Below are 21644 nucleotides of genomic sequence, written 5' to 3' on the forward strand. Positions count from 1 at the left end.
ACCCTGGCTTCCCCGCCCCAAGCCCACCGCCAGCTGACAGCCCCTCTGATGGCTTCTCTCTCAAGGCCGGGGGCACAGCCCTCCTGCCCGGGCCCCCAGCTCCCTCGCCACTGCCGGCCACACCACTCAGCGCCAAGGAGGACGCCAGCAAGGAAGACGTCATCTTCTTCTAAAAGGGCCGTGACTCAAGGTGCAAGGCCCCTCCCTGCCCCGCCCAACCTTCCTGCTCTCTGGGGACCCCCATGGGGTCACCATGCCCACCCAGCTGTCCCCTCCTCTTCCCCAGCAAACCACCGATGACCGCCTGGCAGGGGCTGGCCTGTCGGTGCTCTGGGCCTCGCAGTTCTTTCTGTAGGATTAGCAGTGGTGGTGGCCTGGGTCACTTTCTGAACCTCTTTTTTTTTTTTTTCCAAAAAGGAAAGTTTTTAATGGAAAGTTGAGCCAGAACTAAACCAGGGAGCTGTCTGAAATCATAGCGCCCCATGCTGGTGGCGGGGAGATCAACTCCAAGCTGTTTTTCTGAGGCAGTGAGGAACGGTGCCGGCTCTGCACGGAGCTGAGGACAGGACAGACCTCACTCTGAGGAGGAGCTGCCGGCTGGGGCCACGCTCCACGGCCACCACGCAACACTGGAGTCAGGGGTTAGGGCACCAGGAGGAGCCAGGTGGCGTCAGCAGCATCTGTCCCCAGAATCAGGCAGAATCCACTTCCCAAGCAGAGACTCACGCAGGTTCACTGTGAACCTCAGGGCCAGGGAATGAGCCAGGCACGGGGGCATGGGCAGAGAAGGCCACAGGGCAGGGCCCACTGAGGGGACATCAGTGGCCCTCCAGGCAGTTCTGTGGGTTCGAAAGCCCACTGTGAAAGGGGCTGACCTTTGACCCTTTTTACTTGGCATTGGTTTTGAAACCAGCTGTTTCCCAAACTCTGCTTCCCGAGGTCACCCACTGCTGTTCACACGCGAGGTCTGTCTGGGCAGCCGGGTCTCTAGCTTCAGCCAGGGCGCATACACACCCCGGACGCAGGGTCCTCAGCCCCCGGGAAATGAGCTTCTGGAGCTGGCATCCCACCTTCCAGGCAGGGCTGGCACATCATGGACTGTCGAGAGCGCCACGTCCCGGGGCGTGTGGAGGAAGCACCTAGAGACGTTGCAGCGAGTGGCCAAGTGGCCGCTGTGTGGGCCCCTCGCTTGTAGTGAGCTGTTGCAGCTCATGGCCCCTTCCCTGGAGGAGTGGAGAAAGGAGTGTTGGGCAGTGTCAAAGGTGCTGGGACGTCCCATGGTGGTGATCCCGGGATGGTGAGATCCATCCATGATCCAGCTCCGGTGGAGAAGGAGGCACGTTTCAAGCCTGTTCTGCACCCCAAGCATTAGTGGCAGGACTGGGTCCTGGCTGGTCATCCTTGTTCCCAGTGGGGTACACGTGAGCCCCTGCCAGGGCCAAGTCCTTCTCCTGAACCCAGGTCCTGGGAACCGCATATCCTGGGGGGATTCAGCCCTTCTCCCACTGTGCTGGCAGAGGCGTTCCTGTGACCCTGAATACAGCGAACAGGGACATTCCCGCCACTCGGGGACAGACGGGCACAGGGGATGGGAAACTCCATCAGGAAGTGCTCCCCTGGGCAGAGGCACCCACTGGGTGCTGTGGGCTCAGGAGGGGATGGGGCAGGAGCTGGTGCCAACCAGGACCAGAGCCCCACAGCCATACAGCCCATCGGTGACAAGGTCCTGAGAACACAGTGAGTGGCCAGGCGTCCCAAGACTCCTGGCCCCTCCGACGACCTCGACTCCGCCCAGCCCAGTCGTTGGCCATCAGTGACGCTCTCCGCCCCCCGTCACATCCCATGTGTGCCATGTTTATCATCAGTGTTTTGTATTTTTGTACTGAGTATCGGAGCACTTTACAAAAGCTGACTGTACATTCCTGTTCTGTTGTGAAGAGAGCATTCCCAGACCCTCGCACCCTCCCGAGCCGGCATGTGCCGGTCCAGCCCTCCAAGATGCCACAATTCCTTGGATGGGGGAGAAGTAGTTCAAGGAATTTCTGCTCGGCCACTCAGTGGGAACCCTGCGTCCCCGCCACATGGCCGAGGGGTCTCAGTCGTGCTAGGCATGGGGCGGCGGCATTGACAGCCTTTCCCTCGCCAGTGCCCCTCGGCCACTCCTGGGTTGGAGCCCGATTTTATTTGTAAAGTTGACAGTCGAGCACATGTTCATATTTTCGTGGGATCTGCACACGTCTTTGTCAGTCGTGATCGTGATCTTAGTCACCTGCTAATTATTTTTACAATGATTACAACATTTCCTCACCGCGGGATATTTCTGACCTGCTTTAGAACTTAAGACCTGATTCTAGCAATAAACGTGTCCAAGGTGAGCAGTGACTGGCGTGCACGTTCTTGGGGGTTTTGTTTTAGGATTTTCTTCTGCCCAAACGTCGCTGCAGGAGTAGCGGGTTCTGGTGAGGGCTTCCCATGGCTCCTGCACCTCAGCTCGCCCCCCTGCCCTCCGTGTCCTGCTTAACACTCTGAAGACCCCTTCAGGTACAGTCCCCAGAAGTTGTTGGGGGTTCTTTTTTTTTTTGTTTCTGCTTTTTTTTTTTTTTTTTTGAGACGGAGTCTCGCTCTGTCGCCCAGGCTGGAGACCAGTGACAGGATCTCAGCTCACTGCAACCTCTGCCTCCCGGGTAGCTGGGATTACAGGTACACGTCACCACACCCAGCTAATTTTTGTATTATTTTTAGTAGACATGGGGTTTCACCATATTGGCCAGGCTGGTCTCGAACTCCTGACCTCAAGTGATCTGCCCGCCTCAGCCTCCCAAAGTGCTGGGATTACGGCCAAGAGGCAGGAGTGGGGCGTGGAGGTGCCTGTGGAGGGTCCTGCCCACCGGGTACACTTCAGGCTTTTGTGGTGCCTCCACAAAAATCTTCTTGCTTTTAATCCAAAATAACCCCCAAGAGTGTAACTTTCAGTTCCTCCATCTGGTGTGAGAGGCAGCTTGGCTATGAGTGTGAAATCATCATTTCCACCTGGTCTGAGTCCCAGTGAGGCAAGGACAGTGCTGTTTCAACAGAGGGTTTCCCGTCACGAGGTGACTAGGTGTGAAGTCAATCACCAAGTCACTAGGAAGTGCAAAAAGGGAACTCTCAGGCAGCACTCTCCACCAGGAAGATGATGCAGGCCACGTGTGGAATTTTTCATTTTTAGTAGCCATATTAAAAAAGTAAAAGGAGGGCCGGGCACAATGGTTCATCTTTGTAATCCCAGCATTTTGTGGGGGCGGGGGCTGAGGCAGGAAGATCACTTGAGCCCAGGAGTTCGAGACCAGCCTGGGCAACATAGTGAAACCCCTTCTCCACAAAATTAAAAAATTAGCCAGGTATGGTGGCATGCACCTGTAGTCCCAGCTACACAGGAGGCTGAGGCAGGAGGATTGCTTGAGCCTTGGGGTTCGAAGTTGCAGTGAGCTATGATCGTGCCACTGCACTCCGGCCTGGGCAACATGGTGAGACGCTGTCTCTAAAGAGCTTAAAAAAAAACAAAAAAAAAAAAGGAAATTTTGGGGATCGAAAAAAGAAATGAAATTTTTTCAAAAAAGAAAAAGGGCCGAGCACGGTGGCCCATGCCTATAATCCCAGCACTTTGGGAGGCCGAGGCGGGAGGATCACTTGAGGTCAGGAGTTCGAGACCAGCCTAGCCAATGTGGTGAAACCCCATCTCTACTAAAAACACAAAAATCAGCCGGGTGTGGTGGCAAACGCCTGTAATCCCAGCTACTCTGGAGGCTGAGGCAAGAGAATCGCTTGAACCCGGAGGCAGAGGTTGCAGTGAGCCGAGATTGCGCCACTGCACTCCAGCCTGGGGAGCAAGAGTAAGACTTTGTCTCAAAAAAAAAGAAAAAAGAAAAAGGATGAAATTAATTTACTATTTCATTTTTACTTATTTTTGAGATGGAGTCTTGCTCAGTCACCCAGGCTGGAGTGCAGTGGCATGCTATCTTGACTCACTGCAGCCTCTGCCTCCTGGGTTCAAGTGATGATCCTGCCATAGCCTCCCGAGTAGCTGGGATCACAGGTGCCCACCATCATGCCTGGCTAATTTTTGTATTTTTGTAGAGATGGGGTTTCACCATGTTGACCAGGCTGGTCTTGAACTCCTGACCTCAGGTGATCCGCCTGTCTCGGCCTCCCAAAGTGCTAGGATTACAGGCATGAACCACTGTGCCCAGCCTATTATTTCTTCATTGTGGTCAAATGCACACAACACAAAACTGACCAGTAGCTATTCTCCTGATGGTGGACATTGGTGTGTGTGTGTGTGTGTGTGTGTGTGTGTGTGTGTGTGTGTGTGTGTGTGTGTGTCTCCCCACCCTCTGATTTGCTCCACCCCAGCCCCAGCCATCCTCTGACCTCTGCCTAGCTGACCCCTCCCCTGGGAAGCCCCCAGCCTTCCTCAGCACACCTTATGGGCCCTGGGGGCGGGGGGGGGCTTAGAGATGTTCTGCAAAGAGGGCCTGTAGGGGCCGGGCACGGTGGCTGGCCCACACCTGTAATCCCAGCACTTTGGGAGGCCAAGGCGGGTGAATCACTTGAGCCCAGGAGTTCAAGACCAGCCTGGGCAACATGGTGAAACCCCATCTAAAAGCATAAAATTAGCCGGGCATGGTTGCGCACACCTGTAGTCCTAGCTACTCTGGAGGCTGAGACAGAGAATTGCTTGAATCCAGGAGGCGGAGGTTGTAGTGAGCTGAGATCGCGCCACTGCACTCCAGCCTGGGCGACAGAGCGACTCTGCCTCAAAAACGAGGGCCCGCCGTCTAAGGTTCACAAAGGGGTCTGTTCCCAGACCCTAAAAGGTTGAGAACCACTGGACCAGAATGGGCAACTCAGAGACAGGGCAGTGGTCACCAAGCCTGGTGGCTGCGGGTGGATAACGGCTGAGGGGTATGAGGTTTCTCTTTGGGGTGATGGAAATGTTCTGAGGTTGACTGTGGCTCTGCTTGCACGACTGAAAATGTACTAAAAGTCACTGAACTGTCCCCCTTCCGTGGATAAATTTTATATGTGAATTATATTTCAATAAAACTGTTTAAACACACACACACAGCCACTGGACCAGCTGACAGAGTGGGAGAGCAGCCTCCCTTTCTGGAAGCATCTGACCTGTCTGTGCCTGGGCTCCACATGGTCAGTGTCCAAGGCCTTCCCAGCCCAGGCTGTATCCCTGAAGGTGGCTTACTTTTCCTCCTGGCTCCTGTGACCAGGTGGTCGTGTGGCCTCCCCACAGAGGCGCCGCTCCAAGGGCCCCACAGGTATGAGCTGGTAAGTAATTGGGTCTCCAGGTAGATAATGAGATGTCCTAATCATGCAGGTGCCGCAAGGGTCTGGGAAGGTGGCCTTTGCTGAGGGCCCGGACAGGCCTGCACCCCCGACAAGGGAGAGAAGGGGGAAACCCACCAAGCCTGGCCCACTCGTGAGTCCTGGGCAGAATGAGCCCCCAGAGATGGGATCTCCTGCACCCATTTGATCCTGAGCAGTCCCGGGCCTCCCAGCGGCTCAGAGCCACCTGGTGTCTTCCTTGTAAAAACAAAACAAAACAAACCACAAATGTACTCTGGGAAGCCGAGGCAGGCAGATGGCTTGAGGCCAGTTCAAGACTAACCTGGGCAATATGGCGAGACCCCGTCTTTACAAAAAAATTAAAAATTAGCTGGGCGTGGTGATAAATGCCTATAATTCCTGCTATTCAGGAGGCTGAGGTAGGAGGATCCCTTGAGCCCAGAAGTTTGAGGCTGCAGTGAGGTTATGATCGCACCACTGCACTCCAGCCTGGGTGACAGAGTGAGATCCTGTGTCAAAAAGACAAAAATCAAGGCAGTGCAATTGATATCTCGAGGCCCAAGGACACCATACTGACGATTGTATTCCTGGGCCCGGCTGTGCCCCAGTGTCTGCCAGAAGCCACATGTGCACAGACTCTGAAGTGTCGTTCTCAGCCAGCAGACTAAGAAGTACCCTCATCCCGTCCCACCACACACTGCTGACGTGGAGGCCCCAAGTGTCTTCAGCGATGCCAGTGTGTGTTGCCCAGTCTCAGCCTGGAGCCCTCAAAACGCTCACAGTGGCCCTGCGTCTGCATCACAGTGGCATGAGGCCATGCCCTCAGGTGGCCTGACCGGAGGTGGTACCTCTGGCCCGTGTGCCCAGGACTCTGGGGAGTAGAGAACAGCCCTCAATGGCTGGAGGCCACTTGGGGTCCGTAGGCAATGCTTGCTCAAAGATGGAGAGGACCCAAAGGGCCGAGGGCATTCCTGAAGGTGGGCTGGGGAAGTGTGGTTTCCAACTGTGGCTCCATCCCATGGAGGGTAAGGGGCCAGGAGCCACCAGTATAATAACCTTCACCCTGAGCCAGGCACCAGCACCACAATGTTTAATTGAGATTCCCGTTCCAGCTTTCCCAAGGCACGACAGGCTCCCTCCTCCTCATCCTGATTTGGATACAAGACTCCAGCTGGCAGGCAGGAGGTGCTGCTGAAGCCCTCGCAGCCCCTGAAAACTCCGGCTCAGGAGCTCAGGGCTGAGGCCTGGGAGACCTCCCATCAGTCCCTCCACCCAAAAAAACCCAAAACCCAAAAACCTATGGGTTTTGCCAAAGGCAGCTCCATGAGAGCCCCAGCCCCTGCCCTAGTGGCTTCTGCTTTGCAGGAAGGGCCCTCCATGGGCTCCGGCTGCGTCCCTGTGCTCTTCTGGCAGTGTCAGGGTGTAGTGGCCTAGGCCTGGCCGCCGGCCCGGGCCGCCTGGTACATGCTGAGGATCGAGGAGATGGTGCCCATGAGGCCCACCAGCCATGGCGGGAAGCGGCCGGCCCACAGCACGCCCCGGGGCAGCCAGTGCACGGCGTTGGCCAGGTCAGCCAGGTTGCTGAGAAGTGACAGTGCTTCCGACTGCATCTGCGCCTCCATGGCCCTCCGCTTGCCCCGGGGCAGCGGGCTGTGGGGCAGAGAGGAGCCACTCACACTCACGCTCACACCTGCCTGCCTGCCCTTCCCGAGCCCCCGAAGGCCCTGTGTGACCTGGCAGCCCTGAGCCCCTGCCTGTGAGTTGGGGGAGCTGGCAGGGCCGAGGAGTCCCCATCACCCCCACGGCCCAAGCACAAACAGGGCAGGGACCTGGGTCTAAGTCCTCAAATCCACACCTCACTCCTCCTGAACACCCGGAGATGGGGGGGTCCTTGTAAAACACAGAAAGCACAAATGCACTTTGGGAGTGCTATGGAGGCAAAGGGGAACCCCAGGAGCGTGGCCTGTGCCTGCCCAGGCTTTCTTTTTCAGGAAGACACAGTGACGACAAGCCTGGCCAATGTGGCGAGACCCCATCCCCACCAAAAAATCAATACCAAAATCAGCCAGGCATGGTGCCACGTGCCTGTAGTCCCAGCTACTCGGGAGGCTGAGGCAGGAGGATCAGTTGAGCCCAGGAGGTGGAGGTTGCAGTGAGCCGAGATGGCACCACTGTGCTCCAGCCCGAGCGACAGAGCAAGACCCTGTCTCAGAAAAGAAAAAGCAACAGTAACAATGGCCATGGCCCTCGGGAAATTGATCATTCTCTCCTGCTGGGGGCACAGCCATGAAGGCTCAGCCCTGGAGTCCTCGCTCAAGCAAGCCTCAGTTTCCCCATCTGTCAAAGGTACCACCACCCACCAGAGGCTGCAGTGAGACCCCCATGACCTGAGCACAACAGACCCCAGCACGGGCCTGCACAGGGGTAGCTCTGAGCCAGGATCCCACGCCTGCTGGAGGGAGTGGGCCTTCCTGCTGCATAATCGCGGGCTCCTACCTGGTGAAGGGCGCCGTGGGGCTCCGCAGCCTCTGTCTCAGTTTCAGCAGCATCCACAGGGACCTGCGGCACCAGAGCCCGAGGGAGGATGCCCCGGGGGGGCGGGGGAGCAGGAGGGTTAGCTCCGCAACGCTGGCCCCAGACAGACAGTCTGGGACAGGTGCTGCATCTCGAATAAATGGCCTGCCCTCTCCCTGCCCCCACAGTCCCACGCCCTCCCGCTGTGCCTCAAACTCCCGGGGACTCATCCCTAACACGGCCCCGTCCCACCCTGGACATCGTCCTGCGCTTCTGACACGGCCATCCAGGGCCTGGCCCAGCCTCTGCAAACCACTGGCAAGTGCTCAAAGGAACATCAAGCCCCGTGAGGTGTTCACAGCCTGGCAGGGAGTCCTAGACAGAAGAGGATGCCAAGGGGCCTGCAGTTGGACAGGCCTGGGGACGCCACTTCCCCTCCGGGCCTCAGCTGCCTCGCCTGCTCTGTATGGAAAGGCCCAAACCAGTGCCATGCCAGCGTCCCCTGCACACACACCCCGGACATTGGCTGGATCTATCTGGATGACCCCTTGGGTCCCCAGGGCTGGCATCTGCAGGCTGAGAAAGGGGCTACCCAGTGGGCAGCCTCTGTGCTCCCAGAGGACTCTGCAGCCGTGCATGGCACCCACCCAGGCCAGTCCACCAGGCACCTGCACTCTCCAGCCTCGGCAGTGGGGTGTGCCAGGTTGTGACTGTGACCTCCTGACCAGAATGGGCAGGGCCTGGTCACATCTTCTTTGGCCACCGGGTACCCAGGGTGCAGGATGCAGGGTAGCACCAGTGGTACAGCAGGTGGGAGCCTCCTGGGGGGCTAGGGCAAAACACTGATTCCTGGGCTCCCTAGACCCACAGAATCAGAAGTTCTAGCACAGGCGCGGTGGCTCACACCTGTAATCCTGGCACTTTGGGAGGCCAAGGCAGGCGGATCACCTGAGGTCAGGAGTTCAAGACTAGCCTGGCCAACATGGTGAACCCCCGTCTCTACTAAAAATACAAAAATTAGCCAGGGGTGGTGGCAGGTGCCTGAAATACCAGCTACTCGGGAGGCTGAGGCAGGAGAATCACTTGAACCTGGGAGGCGGAGGTTGCAGTGAGCCAAGATCACACCACTGCACTCTGGCCTGGGCAACAGAGGAAGACTGTGTCTCAAGAAAAAGAATCAGAAGCCCTGGGCACCGGACCCAGGCATCTCCATTTAGCAACCTCCTGGCTGATGCTCTGGCAGCCCTGGGCCTTAGGGCAGATGTCTGGTCATGATGAGCACACACGGAATGCTCTCCACCCACTCCCCCTGCTCACCCCAAACCCAGAGAAATGATGGAAAACCACATGCCTGAAACAATAATGCCGCAGCAGGCAGGGCACAGAGGACTTTGATGGCCATGCAACAATTCCATTGGATACTGCAAGGGGGGACATGTGTCAGCGTCCAAACCCACAGGATGCCCAAAACCTAGCGTGAACCCTAATGTGAGCTATGCACTCAGGGTGATGGTGGATCCATGGAGGGGCATCAGTTGTAACAAATGCACCATGGGGATGGTGCCAGTAGTTGGGGAGGCTGTCTGGGGGAGGGGTTGGGGGTATATGGGAGCTTTCTGAATGTTATACTCAATTCTGCTGAGCCTAAAATTGCTCTAAAAAAATAAGGTCTGGGCCGGGTGTGGTGGCTCACACCTGTAATCCAAGCACTTTGGAAGGCTGAGGCAGGTGGATCACCTGAGCCCAGGAGTTGGAGACCAGACTGGGCGACATGGCAAAACCGCATCTCTAAAAACAAAATTATAAAAGTTAGCCAGGTGTGGTGGCACATGCCTGTGGTCCCAGCCACTCAGGAGGCTGAGGTGGGAGGATTGTTTGAGCCCAAGAGGCGGAGGTTGCAGTGGGTCAAGATTCAGCCACTGCTCTCCAGCCTGTCCCAAAAAAAAAAAAAAAAGCTTATTTAAGCAAAAAAGAAAGGAACCAAGGCTGCCCCTAAAATACAAACCAGAGGTCACGAGGCACCCAGAGGAAGGTGGAGGAAGAGGGGCTGTGAGCCAAAGCCCTGCTCTGACCTGAGCCCCGGGAGCATCCGGGCTGGGCCCAGGCACCCTTCCCCGGGTCTGCCAGCACATGGGGAAGGCCAGCACCACAGACACTGCGGCCTCCAGGGTCCACGGCCATGAAACATGACCCTTTTGAGACGGTCGAAATGCGTAGACAGGGTGTTAGGTCAAAGGCTGGAAAATAACCACCGAAGCTTGAACAGTGGGAGTCTCTGGGTTGGATTGTGGGTGATTCAAATCTTCTACTCTGAGGTTTATCCATTTTCCAGATTGTCTACAGTAAGCATGTAATTAGGACATCTGTGTGGGGGGAAACAAGAACTACTGAGAGTCAGAACCTCGCCCGGGGAAAAGCAAACGCTTCCCCCACAACCAAGGACACAGCCTACCCCAAGGCCGGGGACAGCCGCGCCTCAGCCCAGTGATCTAAGAGCCCTTCACAGCCACTGAAACATGGAGACCAGGGCGCCCAGCTCCTCCTGGTGTTTTCAGGGGCCGGGGATTCCGACTCAGCACATTTGCAAAGAGGAAAATGTTTGGGAGGAAACCATTACTGGAAAGTTCTAGAAACTGTACAGTTTTTGGAGGCACAGAGCTAGTCAGGAAACTGCTGACTGTCTTCTCCGGGGTGGCAGGACTCAGGGACCCGGGTAAAGGTCACTCCGCTGGCTGCTTCTCACAGGCCCTGGAGTTACTTCTTCTTTCTGGGTATAGTCAGCAGAGTCATGGCCCCTCCAAAAATGGCCATGCCCTGAACCTGTGAACATGTTTACCTCCAAGGCAAAGGAGGCTTTGCTGATGGATTAAGCTAAGGATTTTTTTCTTTTTTTGACACAGAATCTTGCTCTGTTGCCAGGCTGGAGTGCAGGGGTGTGATGTCGGCTCACTGCAACCTCTGCCTCCCCAAATTCAAGCAATCCTCCCGCCTCAGCCTCCCAAGTAGCTGGGATTACAAGTGTATGCCACCAAGCCCAGCTAATTTTTTGTATTTTTAGTAGAGACCGGGTTTCACCATGTTGGCCAGGCTGGTCTAGAACTCCTGGGCTCCTCGCCCACCTTGGCCTCCCAAAGTGCTGGGATTAGAGGCATGAGCCACCATGCCCAACCTAAGCTAAGGATCTTGAGATGGGGTATTACCCTGGATCATCCAGGTGGTCCCCATGTCATCACAGGGGTCCTTACAGGAGGGAGGAAGGAGGATGAGGGTCAGCGAAGGAGGTGTGACCCTGAAAGCAGAGGTCATGCTTGGAAGATGAAGGAAGGGACCATGAGCCAAGGAATGTGAGTGGCCTCTAGAAGCTGGAAAATCCAAGGAAACAGACCTCCCCCTGGGGCCTCCAGAAGGCATCAGCGCCTGCTGACACTAGCCCAGGGAGTGTTCCGACTTCCAGCCTCAGAATCCTAAGATAGTAAGTTTCTGTTGCCCAGCGCTATAACGTTGTGGTAATTTGTTTCAGCAGTTATTCTAAACAAATACATCCACAAAAGGAACAATAAAACCTCTAAGGAAAACTCTAAGAGGCAAAGACCCACATGCCTCAGTCTGAAGCCTGTGCTGTTGCTGGGGCCGCTGCTGCTTTGCTAAGGAGGTTCCGCCCGGGGACCTTGGGTGCTGCCTTCTGGCCCATGCCACTTACCTGGCAACCCCCAGGAGCAGAGAGAGGGCCCACAAGGCTGTACTCAGGGTCCACCACCGGGAAGAGTCCACGTGGAGGACCCGGGCATCAGCCGCCCAGGCGACGTGCTCACATGGGTAGTAGAGCTGGTCGGCCAGGTTCCCTAGGACGGACACCCAGCGGACAAAGGTGTCCTCCTCCTGCAGGACCAGGAGCAGAGGGGGCCTAGGGTCAGACTTACCCACTGCCCATTTTAGCACTGTAGCCATGCCAGGAAGCAGTGAGCTATTTCCTGACCCCAGTCCCTGGGCCATGTCCAGGCCCGGCAGGCCCTGCAGGAGAAAGGCTCTGGGGCTCGGGTCTCCGCACAGGCCTGATTTCCGTGTCTCGGCAGCACGGTGTTCAGGGCCCCCTGAAGGGAGGGTCCCGACGCATCTGTGCAGTGCAATCCTCTGCGGAGCTTAAGAAACCCCATGCCCAGTGCCAGCCGTGAGGATTCTGCCTCACTTAGCCTGGGGCAGGCCCCAGTACCAGGAATTTTCACAAGCAATTTTCACATTCCCAGGGGATTCCCAGGTACAGCCAAGTGGGACCCCTGTGTCAGAACCTTCCTTCCCAAAGGCTTCCAGTTCCTGCACAGGCAAGGACCTCTGATGCCAGACTCTATGCAGGGAGCATGAGAGGTGGCCCACAGGGAACCCTGACCAGGCTGAGGTGGTGTGCCAACCCGTGGGCCACCGCACGCCTAGTGCTGAGCACGCGCCAGGCACAGTGCTGTAGGCTCATCGCCTCCCCCAGCTCCGAGCAAGTTACTGTCCCGCGTTGCAGACAGCCATGCTGAGGCTCTCAGGGAAAGCTGCTGTCCCAGTTCCAGCAGGGATGGTCCTCCAGGCCCTCAAACTGCAATGCACATGCGGGCTCTCGGTGCTGCACGCTGCCCACACCCTCTGCCCCAAGTTCTTAACCACCGCCTACAGCCAGCGAGGCAGGACCAGCGGAGGCTGTAGGAGCACAGCGCTGAAGCCTGGTTTCTGGGATTGGAGCCCCGCAGCCAACTGGGGTCCCGCCCCTGGGGACCTCGCCCCCTCTACCTTCACCTTCCTTGTTGCCTGCCACACCCTTCCCCTCCTCTCTGACTTCCCAGGAAGCTCCTCCCCGCCCCCACCGCTGATTGCTGATGCTGCTCTCCTTTCTGGCCAGACACGATCCTGCCTCCCTCTGGGCTCTGAACCTCACTCCAGCTTCCCTCATCTGCCTGGCGTGTCCTGGTACATTTCCCACCTCCCTGAGGATGGCAGACCCCGCCCCAATGTGGTCATTCCACCCGGGTTTCCTGAGAAGCGGCAGGATCCAGGCTAGACTCTGGGGAGGGGCAGAGGCTCACCAGGGCAGGAAGGAACACAGACGTATAAACTGGGAACCCAACAAAAGAGGCTCTTGTTCTGGCCCAGGGACACTTGAGGTGCAAGGGCCCCCACCCCTTGCCTGAGGGCTCTTCCACAGAGGAGATAGAGGAGGGAGGGGTATCAGGGATGCACCAGAGCGTTGTCCTAATCAGACACGGAGGAGGAGGATGCCACAGGTGTCAAAACAGGAAGGTGGCCCAGAGCAACACTGGTGATGTGGGATGATAGGGCCAAGGACACGTGGAGCTGAATGGGGTGGGCTTGGGGGTTCGAGGCGGGGAGCATCTCAGTAGCAAGTGGCTCTGAGGGGTGATCCCTGGGAGGACAGAGAGAACAGACAGGGCAGCCCAGGGAGGGGCATGACCCTGAGAGGCTGGCCCACGCACCCGCTTGAGATCATCCCCTGGGGGACAAGATGGCCCTCTAGATAGGCTGGCACGCCTGTGGGACACCACAGGGACAAGGCTACTCTCTGCACACTGTCGCAATAGCAAAACCTTAGAAATCATTGCCCTGTGCATCAGCCGGAGGCCGGTTAAATAAATCTGAATCTGCATAGCAGAACACTATGTGGTCCCGAGAACGGAGCTCTTTCTAGACTGATAAGAAATGATCTGTGGCCAGGCACGGTGGCTCATGCCTGTCATCCCAGCACTTTGGGAGGTCGAGGCAGGTGGATTACTTGGGCCCAGGAGTTCAAGGCCAGCCTGGGCAACACGGCAAAACCCTGTCTCTACAAAAGACGCAAAAAATTAACCAGGTGTGGTGGTGCACCTGTAGTCCCAGCTATTTGGGAGGCTGAGGTAGGAGGATCACCTGAGCCCAGGAAGTCAAGGCTGCAGTGAGCCATGATCATGCCACTGTACTCCAGCCTGGGTGACAGAGTGAGACCCTGTCTCCAAAAAAAAAAAAAAGAAAGATAAAGAAATGATGCCCAAGCTGTACTGCTAAGTGAAAAAAGCACTATTTATGTAAACCATATGTATCTGCCTATGCAAGTACAGGAAATCTCACAAAGGAGACACAAGAAGCTGACCACAGGACCAGGCACGGTGGCTCACACTTGTAATCCCAGCAGTTTGGGAGGCCAAGGCAGGTGGATCACTTGAGGTCACAGGTTCGAGACCAGCCTGGCCAACATGGCAAAACCCCATCTCTACTAAAAATACAAAAATTAGCCAGGCATGGTGGGGGTGCCTGTAATCCTAGCTACTCGAGGGGCTGAGGCAGAAAAATCATTTGAATCCCGGAGGTAGAGGTTGCAGTGGGCCGAGATCGTGCCACTGCACTCCAGCCTGGGTGACAGAGTGAGACCTTGTCTCAAAAAAAAAAAAAAAGAAGCTGACCATGGTGGCTGCCTCTGTGGGGAAAAATTGGAGGCCTGGAAGATCAGGAAGGAGGGAGGATTTTTAAAATTATATCCCCCTTTGGAACGTGTGAACATGTTCGCTATTTTTAAAAATTGAAATCATAATGAGAACATCTGATCCTCTCAAAGAAGAAAGTGAAATTTTTAAAAGTAATAAACTTACCCACGCAGGGAGCACTTTGGGACAAGACTATAGAACGCTCATGGTGGCTCACGCCTGTCATCCCACCACTCAGGGAGGCTGAGGCAGGAGGACCACTTGAGCCTAGGAGTTCAAGGCTGCAGTGAGCTATGATCTCGCCACTGCACTCCAGCCTGGATGACACAGCAAGACCCTGTTTCTAAAAAAAAAATTTTTTTTTTTGTTTGTTTGAGATGGAGTCACTCCATTGCCCAGGCTGGAGTGCAGTGGTACAATCTTGGCTCACGGCAACCTCCACCTCCCAGATTCAAGCGATTCTCCTGCTTCAGCCTCCCAAGTAGCTGGAACTACAGGCGTGTGCCACCACGCCCGGCTAATTTTTGTATTATTAGTAGAGACAGGGTTTTACCGTGTTGGCCTGGCTGGTCTCAAACTCCTGACCTCGTGATCCACCCGCCTTGGCCTCCCAAAGTGTTGGGATTGTAGGCTTGAGCCACTGTGAGGGGCCAAAAAAAGTTTTTTTAAATGTCCACTCAGATCCGCCCTACTCCCTAGAGCCCCACAAACCATGTTACCTGTGCCCCCAGGCCGTATTGCTTAGTGTAGACAAACATGGACAGGTCATCAAAGAGTCGCAAGATGGTCCTGCAGTGGCTGAGTTGGGTGGACACCACCAACAGACGTGTCCCCACTTCGGACCTGGTAGGACATTGTTCAACCAGGACCCCACCAACCAGCTGGCAGCAGTACCCCAGCACTCGGATCTGTGGGAAACCAGAAGTAGTCAGCGTGGCCCTCCTGTTCTGCAGAACTGAGCTGCATCTCCCCCGACCTGGCCTGGGCCCCACTGGATTGAGAGTGTGGAAGATTCTTTTTTTTTTTTTTTTGAAACAGAGTCTCACTCTGACGTTCAGACCGGAGTGCAATGGTGCCATCTTGGCTCACTGCCGCCTCCACCTCCCATGTTCAAGCGAGTCTTGTGCCTTGGCCTCCTAAGTAGCTGGGATTACAGGCACCCACCACCACACCCTGCTAATTTTTGTATTTTTTGTAGAGACAGGGTTTCACCATGTTGGCTAGGCTGGTCTCAAACCCATGACCTCGAGTGATCCACCTGCCTTAGCCTCCCAAAGTGTGGGAATTACAGGCATGAGACACGGTGCCTGACCCAAGGGTCTGGAAGATTCTAAATCTACAAAGTGACAGTAAAAGCTGAAAGTGTAGGTCGGGGACAGTGGCTCACGCCTGTAACCCCAGTACTTTAAGAGACCAAGGTGAGAGGATGCCTTCAGACCAGGAGTTTGAGACCAGCCTGGGCAACATAGCAAGGCCTTGTCTCTATCAAAATTTTTTTAAGTTAACAGGGCATGGTGGCTACTTGGGAGGCTGACGCTGGAGGATCACTTGAACCCAGGAGTTCCAGACTGCAGCGAGCTATAATCGTGCTACTATACTCCAGCTAGGGTGACAGAGCGAGACCCGATCTCAAAAAAAAAAAAAAAAAAAAAAGCTGAAAGTTTAAAAACATACTTGTAGGTGGGACAAATGAAGAAACATAACATCATTGTCCAAAGGTACTGTGGAGAGTGCCTGCTCATGTAACTGAAGGGCACAGACTTTGGGGACAGATGTGACAGTAACAAAGAAAACAAAACTCCTTACTTCCCACCTCCCAGGTCCTTCTTTTCCCAGGTGGCAGGAAGCCGCAGCTAAAGTGTATATTTACATTTACCTGCCTGGACCAAAGCCTTTGGCTGTGCTGAACGCTGGGTGCAGGTGAAAAGGTTTCAACCCAGTGAACAATAGGATAATTTGGTTGAATTACTTTAGAAAGAACCTACTCAGTAGGTGATTTGGAGCCGTGTGAAATAAGTCATCTTCACTATTCTTATATCTTTCTTTTTTTTTTTTTTTTTTTTGGAGACAGAGTCTCACTCTGTTCCCCAGGCTAGAGTGCAAAGGTGTGAGCTCACTGCAAACTCTGCCTCCCAGGTTCAAGCAATTCTCCTGCCTCAGCCTCCCGAGTAGCTAGGACTACAGGTACCCACCACCGCACCTGGCTTTTTTCTTTTCTTTTTTTTTTTTTGAGACGGAGTTTAGCTCTGTCACCCAGGCGAGAGTGCGGTGGTGCCATCTCGGCTCACTGCAAGCTCCACCTCCCAGGTTCATGCCATTCTCCTGCCTCAGCCTCCCGAGTAGCTGGGACTACGGTGCCCGCCACCACGCCCGGCTAATTTTTTGTATTTTTGGTAGAGACAGGGTTTCGCCGTGTTAGCCAAGATGGTCTCGATCTCCTGACCTCGTGATCTGCCCGCCTCGGCTTCCCAAAGTGCTGGGATTACAGGCATAAGCCACTGCGCCCGGCCTACAACAGGCTAATTTTTGTATTTTACTAGAGACGGGATTTCATCACGTTGTCCAGCCTGGTCTCAAATTCCTGAGCTCAGGCAATCCACCCACCTCAGCCTCCCAAAGTGCTAGGATTACAGGCGTGAGCCACCATGCCCGGCCTCCCTTATATCTTTATTTTACCTGCTTTTCAGAAATTGCTTGTTCCTGCTTTATTTATTTCTACTTGTAATTCCTTTCCAGCCCATTATAACGGCAAAACACTGCAATTTGAATGTCTAACTCGGGGGGATTTGTTAACCCCCCCCCCACACCGAGTCATAAGAGATGTGAATGGAATCTAAATGCCTAGCCACCAGTACATCCCCTAGTACAACCTAAATGTCTACCTATAAGAGACTGGTGGAGACAAGCTAAGAGTCCAGACTCAGGGGCATGGATGGCATAACCTAAATGCTCAACCATATGGGACTTGATTGGAACTTAAAACTGTCTAGCCATAGGGAGAGTCTTACAATATCCTAAATCCTATGGGACTTGATTGGAACTTAAAACTGTCTAGCCATAGGGAGAGTCTTACAATATCCTAAATCCCCACATGAGATTGTTGGGGACAATCCAGGGACCAACTACAGTGGCCTGGTCAGATCCTAAATGTCCAGACATGGGAATCTGTTTGGTATGTAAACGTCCAGCCAGGCTGGGTTGGCGGAAACGATCTAAATGACCAACTGGGGTTTTGCTGGAACCCATCACTGCTTAGGCATGGCAGGGCCCAGGCCACGGTGGGTTCTTTGGTCTATGCTGGCTGAAAAAACCTAAATGCCCACCTATAGGTGACCTGGTTGGAAATGAATGTCCAGCCACAGGGGAGCCCTGCAACATCCCAAATCCCGACATGAGATTGTTCAGGACGAGGCAGGGACTGACTTCAGTGGCCTGGTCAGATCCAAAACGTCCAAACACAGGAATCTGGCCAGTGTGTCAATGTCCCGCCAGGTTGGGTTGACAGAAATGATCTAAATGTCCAACGTTGGCCGGGCACGGTGGCTCACGCCTGTAATCCCAGCACTTTGGGAGGCCGAGGCAGGAGGATCACTTGAGGCCAGGAGATCGAGACCATCCTGGCTAACCCGGTGAAACCCTGTCTCTACTAAAATTACAAAAAATTAGCAGGGCGTGGTGGAGGGCGTCTGTAGTCCCAGCTACTTGGGGGGGCTGAGGCAGGAGAATCGCTTGAACCCGGGAGGCGGAGGCTGCAGTGAGCAGAGATCACACCACTGCACTCCAGCCTAAATAAATAAATAAATGTCCAATGCTAGGGCACCGCGTTTGAGCCTAGCTCGGACGGGGCCTCTGCGACGGAGTATCCTGGGCGACTCTTTCCCCTCTCTGGCTTGTTTCCCCGTCTCTGAGCTTGGGCCAAACTCTTGGCCCTCCGGCCCCGGTCCGCCCCTGCCTCACCAGGCGGTCCCGGCCCCTGTAAGACTCCAGCGCCGACGCCAGGCAGCTCAGCGACGCCATGGCAACTCCGTGACGTCACCGCGACGTCGGCGCGCCGCACCAGAGGGCGGGGCCAGGCCGGGGTCCCGGGAGCGCCCAGAAGGCCTGCGCGCAGGCGCGGTTGCAGGCCTTTGTCCCCGGACCGGCTTCTTGTCCGCTGTAGGGGAGGGACAGAGTTTGCAGAGGTGGGGCCGACACGTGTGTGCTTTCCAAGCCTGCAGACCCCGGATGATCCTCGGAACTTGCTGCATTCTGCCCCACGGCGGTTTGGCCAACTACCCACGCACAAAAAAATATATTTCCAAGTTTAACCAACTACCCACACGCTCCCAAAATATTCCAAGCAAAACCACCAACTTGTTAGCAATGGCTCAAGGAGAGATTTTCCTTTTTAATTTTTGTGCTTCCCCTTTTCTGCACTGTCTGCTTGCCTGTAGTGAGCAGGAATGACTGCTGTAATATAACAAGGCATCTTTCGACGTTAAGGAAACGCATAGAATTGTTCTAGAATACACAAGAATTGTAACTGGACTTTCTCCAGAAAAGGTAACCGTGTGATTGGGGAAAATATTACATTTTCACCTTTATGCCATTTTGTAGCTGTTAAATTTTGTGCAATATGCTTGTATCATCTCGTGGGAAAAAAAAGTCAAATACCATTTTCACCCGTTTTTGTTTGTTATTGAGGTAAAATTCGCACAAGATGAAATTAACCATTTAAAAATGCACGATTTTTGGCCAAACGCGTTGGGTCACTCCTGTAATCCCAGCACTTTGGGAGGATCACCTGAGGTCAGGAGTTCGAGACCAGCCTGGCCAAGATGGTGAAACCCCATCTCTACAAATATACCAAAAAAAAAAAAAAATTAGCCAGGCATGATGGCCGGCGCCTGTAATCCCAGCTACTTGGGAGGCTGAGGCGGAAGAATCGCTTGAACCCTGGAGGCGGGGGTTGCAGTGAGCCAAGATCAGGCCATTGCACTCTAGCCTGGAAGAGAGAGAGAGAGAGACTCCGTCTCAAAAAAATAAAATAAATAAAAAATAAGACCGGGTGCCGTGGCTCACGCCTGTAACCCCAGCACTTTGGGAGGCCAAGGTGGGTGGATCACGAAGTCAGGAGATCTAGACCATCCTGGCTAAGACGGTGAAACCCCGTCTCTACTAAAAATACAAAAAATAAGTAGGCATGGTGGCAGGCGCCTGTAGTCTCAGCTACTTGGGAGGCTGAGGCAGGAGAATGGCGTGAACTCGGGAGGCGGAGCTTGGAGTAAGCCAAGATAGGGCCACTGCACTCCTGCCTGGGCGACAGAGCGAGACTCCGCCTCAAAATAAATAAATATAAATAAAAATGCACAATTCAATGACATTTAGTACATGCACATGTTGTACAACCATCACCCTTTGCTAGTTTCAGAGTATTTTTATCACCCCGAAAAGACACCCCGGTAGGAGACCAGCATATGCCACTCTGAAATACGCGACCTTGGTATAGGATTATTTTGAGCTGAGATCAATGGAGCTGATCCCGGAAAAGCTCTTTGCTCTTCCCTGATTTGCCTCAAAGCAGGACCTAAATGTACAAAGGTGCCCTCCTCCCCTCTCTACCAGGAAGGACAAAGGTTGATTTATCACCAGGGACACCTTTAGACTCTTGTCTGAGTCTTGCTCTGTTCCCAAACTAGAGTGCAGTAGCGCCATCTCTGCTCACTGCATCCTCTGCTTCCCTGGGTCAAGCAATTCTCCTGCCTCAGCTTCCCGAGTAGCTGGGATCACAGGTGTGCATCACTGCCTGGCTAATTTTTGTATTTTTGGTAGAGTCAGGGTTTCACCACCTTGGCCAGGCTGGTCTCAAATTCCTGGCCTCAAGTGATCCGCCCGCCTCAGCCTCCCAAAGTGCTGGGATTACAGGTGTGAGTCACTGCACCCGGCCTCAATGTCCTTTTCCTTCATCTTGTCACTTCTCCAAACATTTGCTGCTCTATGTTGAAAGTGCTATATAGAGGTCACTTCCGGTGATGGGGATGTGTCACTTCCTCTCAAGCTTGGCGTTTGTTTGGTGGGGTCCCACGCGGGTTCAACATGCGTATCGAGAAGTGTTATTTCTGTTCGGGGCCCATCTACCCTGGACACGGCATGATGTTCGTCCGCAACGATTGCAAGGTGTTCAGATTTTGCAAATCTAAATGTCATAAAAACTTTAAAAAGAAGCGCAATCCTCGCAAAGTTAGGTGGACCAAAGCATTCCGGAAAGCAGCTGGTAAAGAGCTTACAGTGGATAATTCATTTGAATTTGAAAAACGTAGAAATGAACCTATCAAATACCAGCAAGAGCTATGGAATAAAACTATTGATGCAATGAAGAGAGTTGAAGAGATCAAACAGAAACGCCAAGCTAAATTTATAATAAACAGATTGAAGAAAAATAAAGAGCTACAGAAAGTTCAGGATATCAAAGAAGTCAAGCAAAACATCCATCTTATCCGAGCCCCTCTTGTAGGCAAAGGGAAGCAGTTGGAAGAGAAAATGGTACAGCAGTTACAAGAGGATGTGGACATGGAAGATGCTCCTTAAAAGTCTCTGTAACCATTTCTTTTGTGTACATTTGAAAATACCCTTTGGATACTTGGAACTGTTAAATTATCTTATTTTTTACATAAGGTCACTTAAATGAAAAGTAATTAAAATACATCTTTCCTACATTGCCTTCTACATAACATCAGATATTACGGATGTTAGATTGCATCTCAGTGTTAAATCTTCACTGATAGATGTACTTACGTAAATCATGAAAATTCTACTTATAACCATAGAAGTGAATTGTGGATGTAAAATGGTTATGCCATTTGGATAATGGCACTAGGCAGCATTTGTATAGTAACTAATGGCAAAAATTCATGGCTAGTGATGTATAAAATAAAATATTCTTTGCAGTAAAAAAAAAAAAAAAAAAAGTGCTATATAAGCAGGAGTTATATAAGCTATATAAGCCACCTCATTTCTCTTGGCATCTCCCATGTATACATAAGGTATAATAAGTGTTTTTTTCCTTGTTAATTCTTTTTTTTTTTTTTTCTTTTGAGACAGGGTCTCACTGTGGGAGGAACCAAATGTGCAGATGTGAGGCCACCAGATGTGTGCTCTCTGGGCCTGAGGACCCAGGTTGATCCCCAGAGCTTGCTACATTCTGCCCCATGGTAGCATGATCAACTACCCACAAAAAAGGGTAGAGTGCAGTGGCATGATCTTAACTCACTGCAGCCTTGAACTCCTGGGATCAAGCGATCCTCCCACCTCAGCCTCCTGAGTAGCGGGGACCACAGGTGCCCACCACCACCAGTGACT

At 53.7% G+C, this 21644-nt stretch overlaps 2 protein-coding genes and 1 pseudogene across 9 annotated transcripts in view; 2 read left to right on the top strand and 1 right to left on the bottom strand.

Moving 5' to 3' along the window:
- Window positions 1–2382, top strand: part of ARHGEF18 (Rho/Rac guanine nucleotide exchange factor 18) — a 130170-nt gene extending 127788 nt beyond the window's left edge. For 4 of the 6 annotated variants that reach the window (XM_030936241.1, XM_010385094.2, XM_030936244.1 and 1 more), the window contains one exon: window positions 1–2382. In XM_030936241.1, coding sequence (XP_030792101.1) covers window positions 1–173 — 173 coding nt within the window. In that variant the 3' untranslated portion in view covers window positions 174–2382. The other 2 variants (XM_030936242.1, XM_030936243.1) reach the window with 2 other exon arrangements.
- Window positions 2383–6415: 4033 nt separating this feature from the next.
- Window positions 6416–18351, bottom strand: PEX11G (peroxisomal biogenesis factor 11 gamma). Of its 2 annotated transcripts, XM_030936246.1 has the most exons (6): window positions 18264–18348; window positions 15026–15214; window positions 11555–11733; window positions 9206–9275; window positions 7837–7899; window positions 6416–6990 (listed from the first exon to the last, which is right to left on the bottom strand). In XM_030936246.1, the coding sequence occupies exons 1-6, from the start codon at window positions 18321–18323 to the stop codon at window positions 6910–6912; spliced, it is 642 nt and encodes a 213-aa protein (XP_030792106.1). In that variant the 5' UTR covers window positions 18324–18348; the 3' UTR covers window positions 6416–6909. The 2 variants fall into 2 exon arrangements, with proteins under 2 accessions (XP_030792106.1, XP_010383392.1); XM_010385090.2 differs by lacking the exon at window positions 9206–9275 and having other exon boundaries at window positions 18264–18351.
- A 1957-nt stretch (window positions 18352–20308) lies between these two features.
- Window positions 20309–21238, top strand: LOC115899040 (annotated as a pseudogene). Its single transcript, XR_004058644.1, has one exon. The product of XR_004058644.1 is annotated as a probable ribosome biogenesis protein RLP24 pseudogene (transcript).
- The last annotated feature ends 406 nt before the right edge of the window (window positions 21239–21644 follow it).

Source organism: Rhinopithecus roxellana, chromosome 8 (genome assembly GCF_007565055.1).
Source record: "Rhinopithecus roxellana isolate Shanxi Qingling chromosome 8, ASM756505v1, whole genome shotgun sequence".
Taxonomy (NCBI): Eukaryota; Metazoa; Chordata; class Mammalia; order Primates; family Cercopithecidae; genus Rhinopithecus; species Rhinopithecus roxellana.

Bases quoted from the DNA above. Each gene is read 5' to 3' on its own strand.
- PEX11G (XM_010385090.2), bottom strand. From the start codon at position 18,323: ATGGCGTCGCTGAGCTGCCTGGCGTCGGCGCTGGAGTCTTACAGGGGC. The intron at 15,215-18,263 runs GTGAGGCAGGGG...GGTTTCCCACAG, and splicing joins ACAGGGGCCGGGACCGCCTG to ATCCGAGTGCTGGGGTACTG. The intron at 11,734-15,025 runs GTAACATGGTTT...CTGGTCCTGCAG, and splicing joins AATACGGCCTGGGGGCACAG to GAGGAGGACACCTTTGTCCG.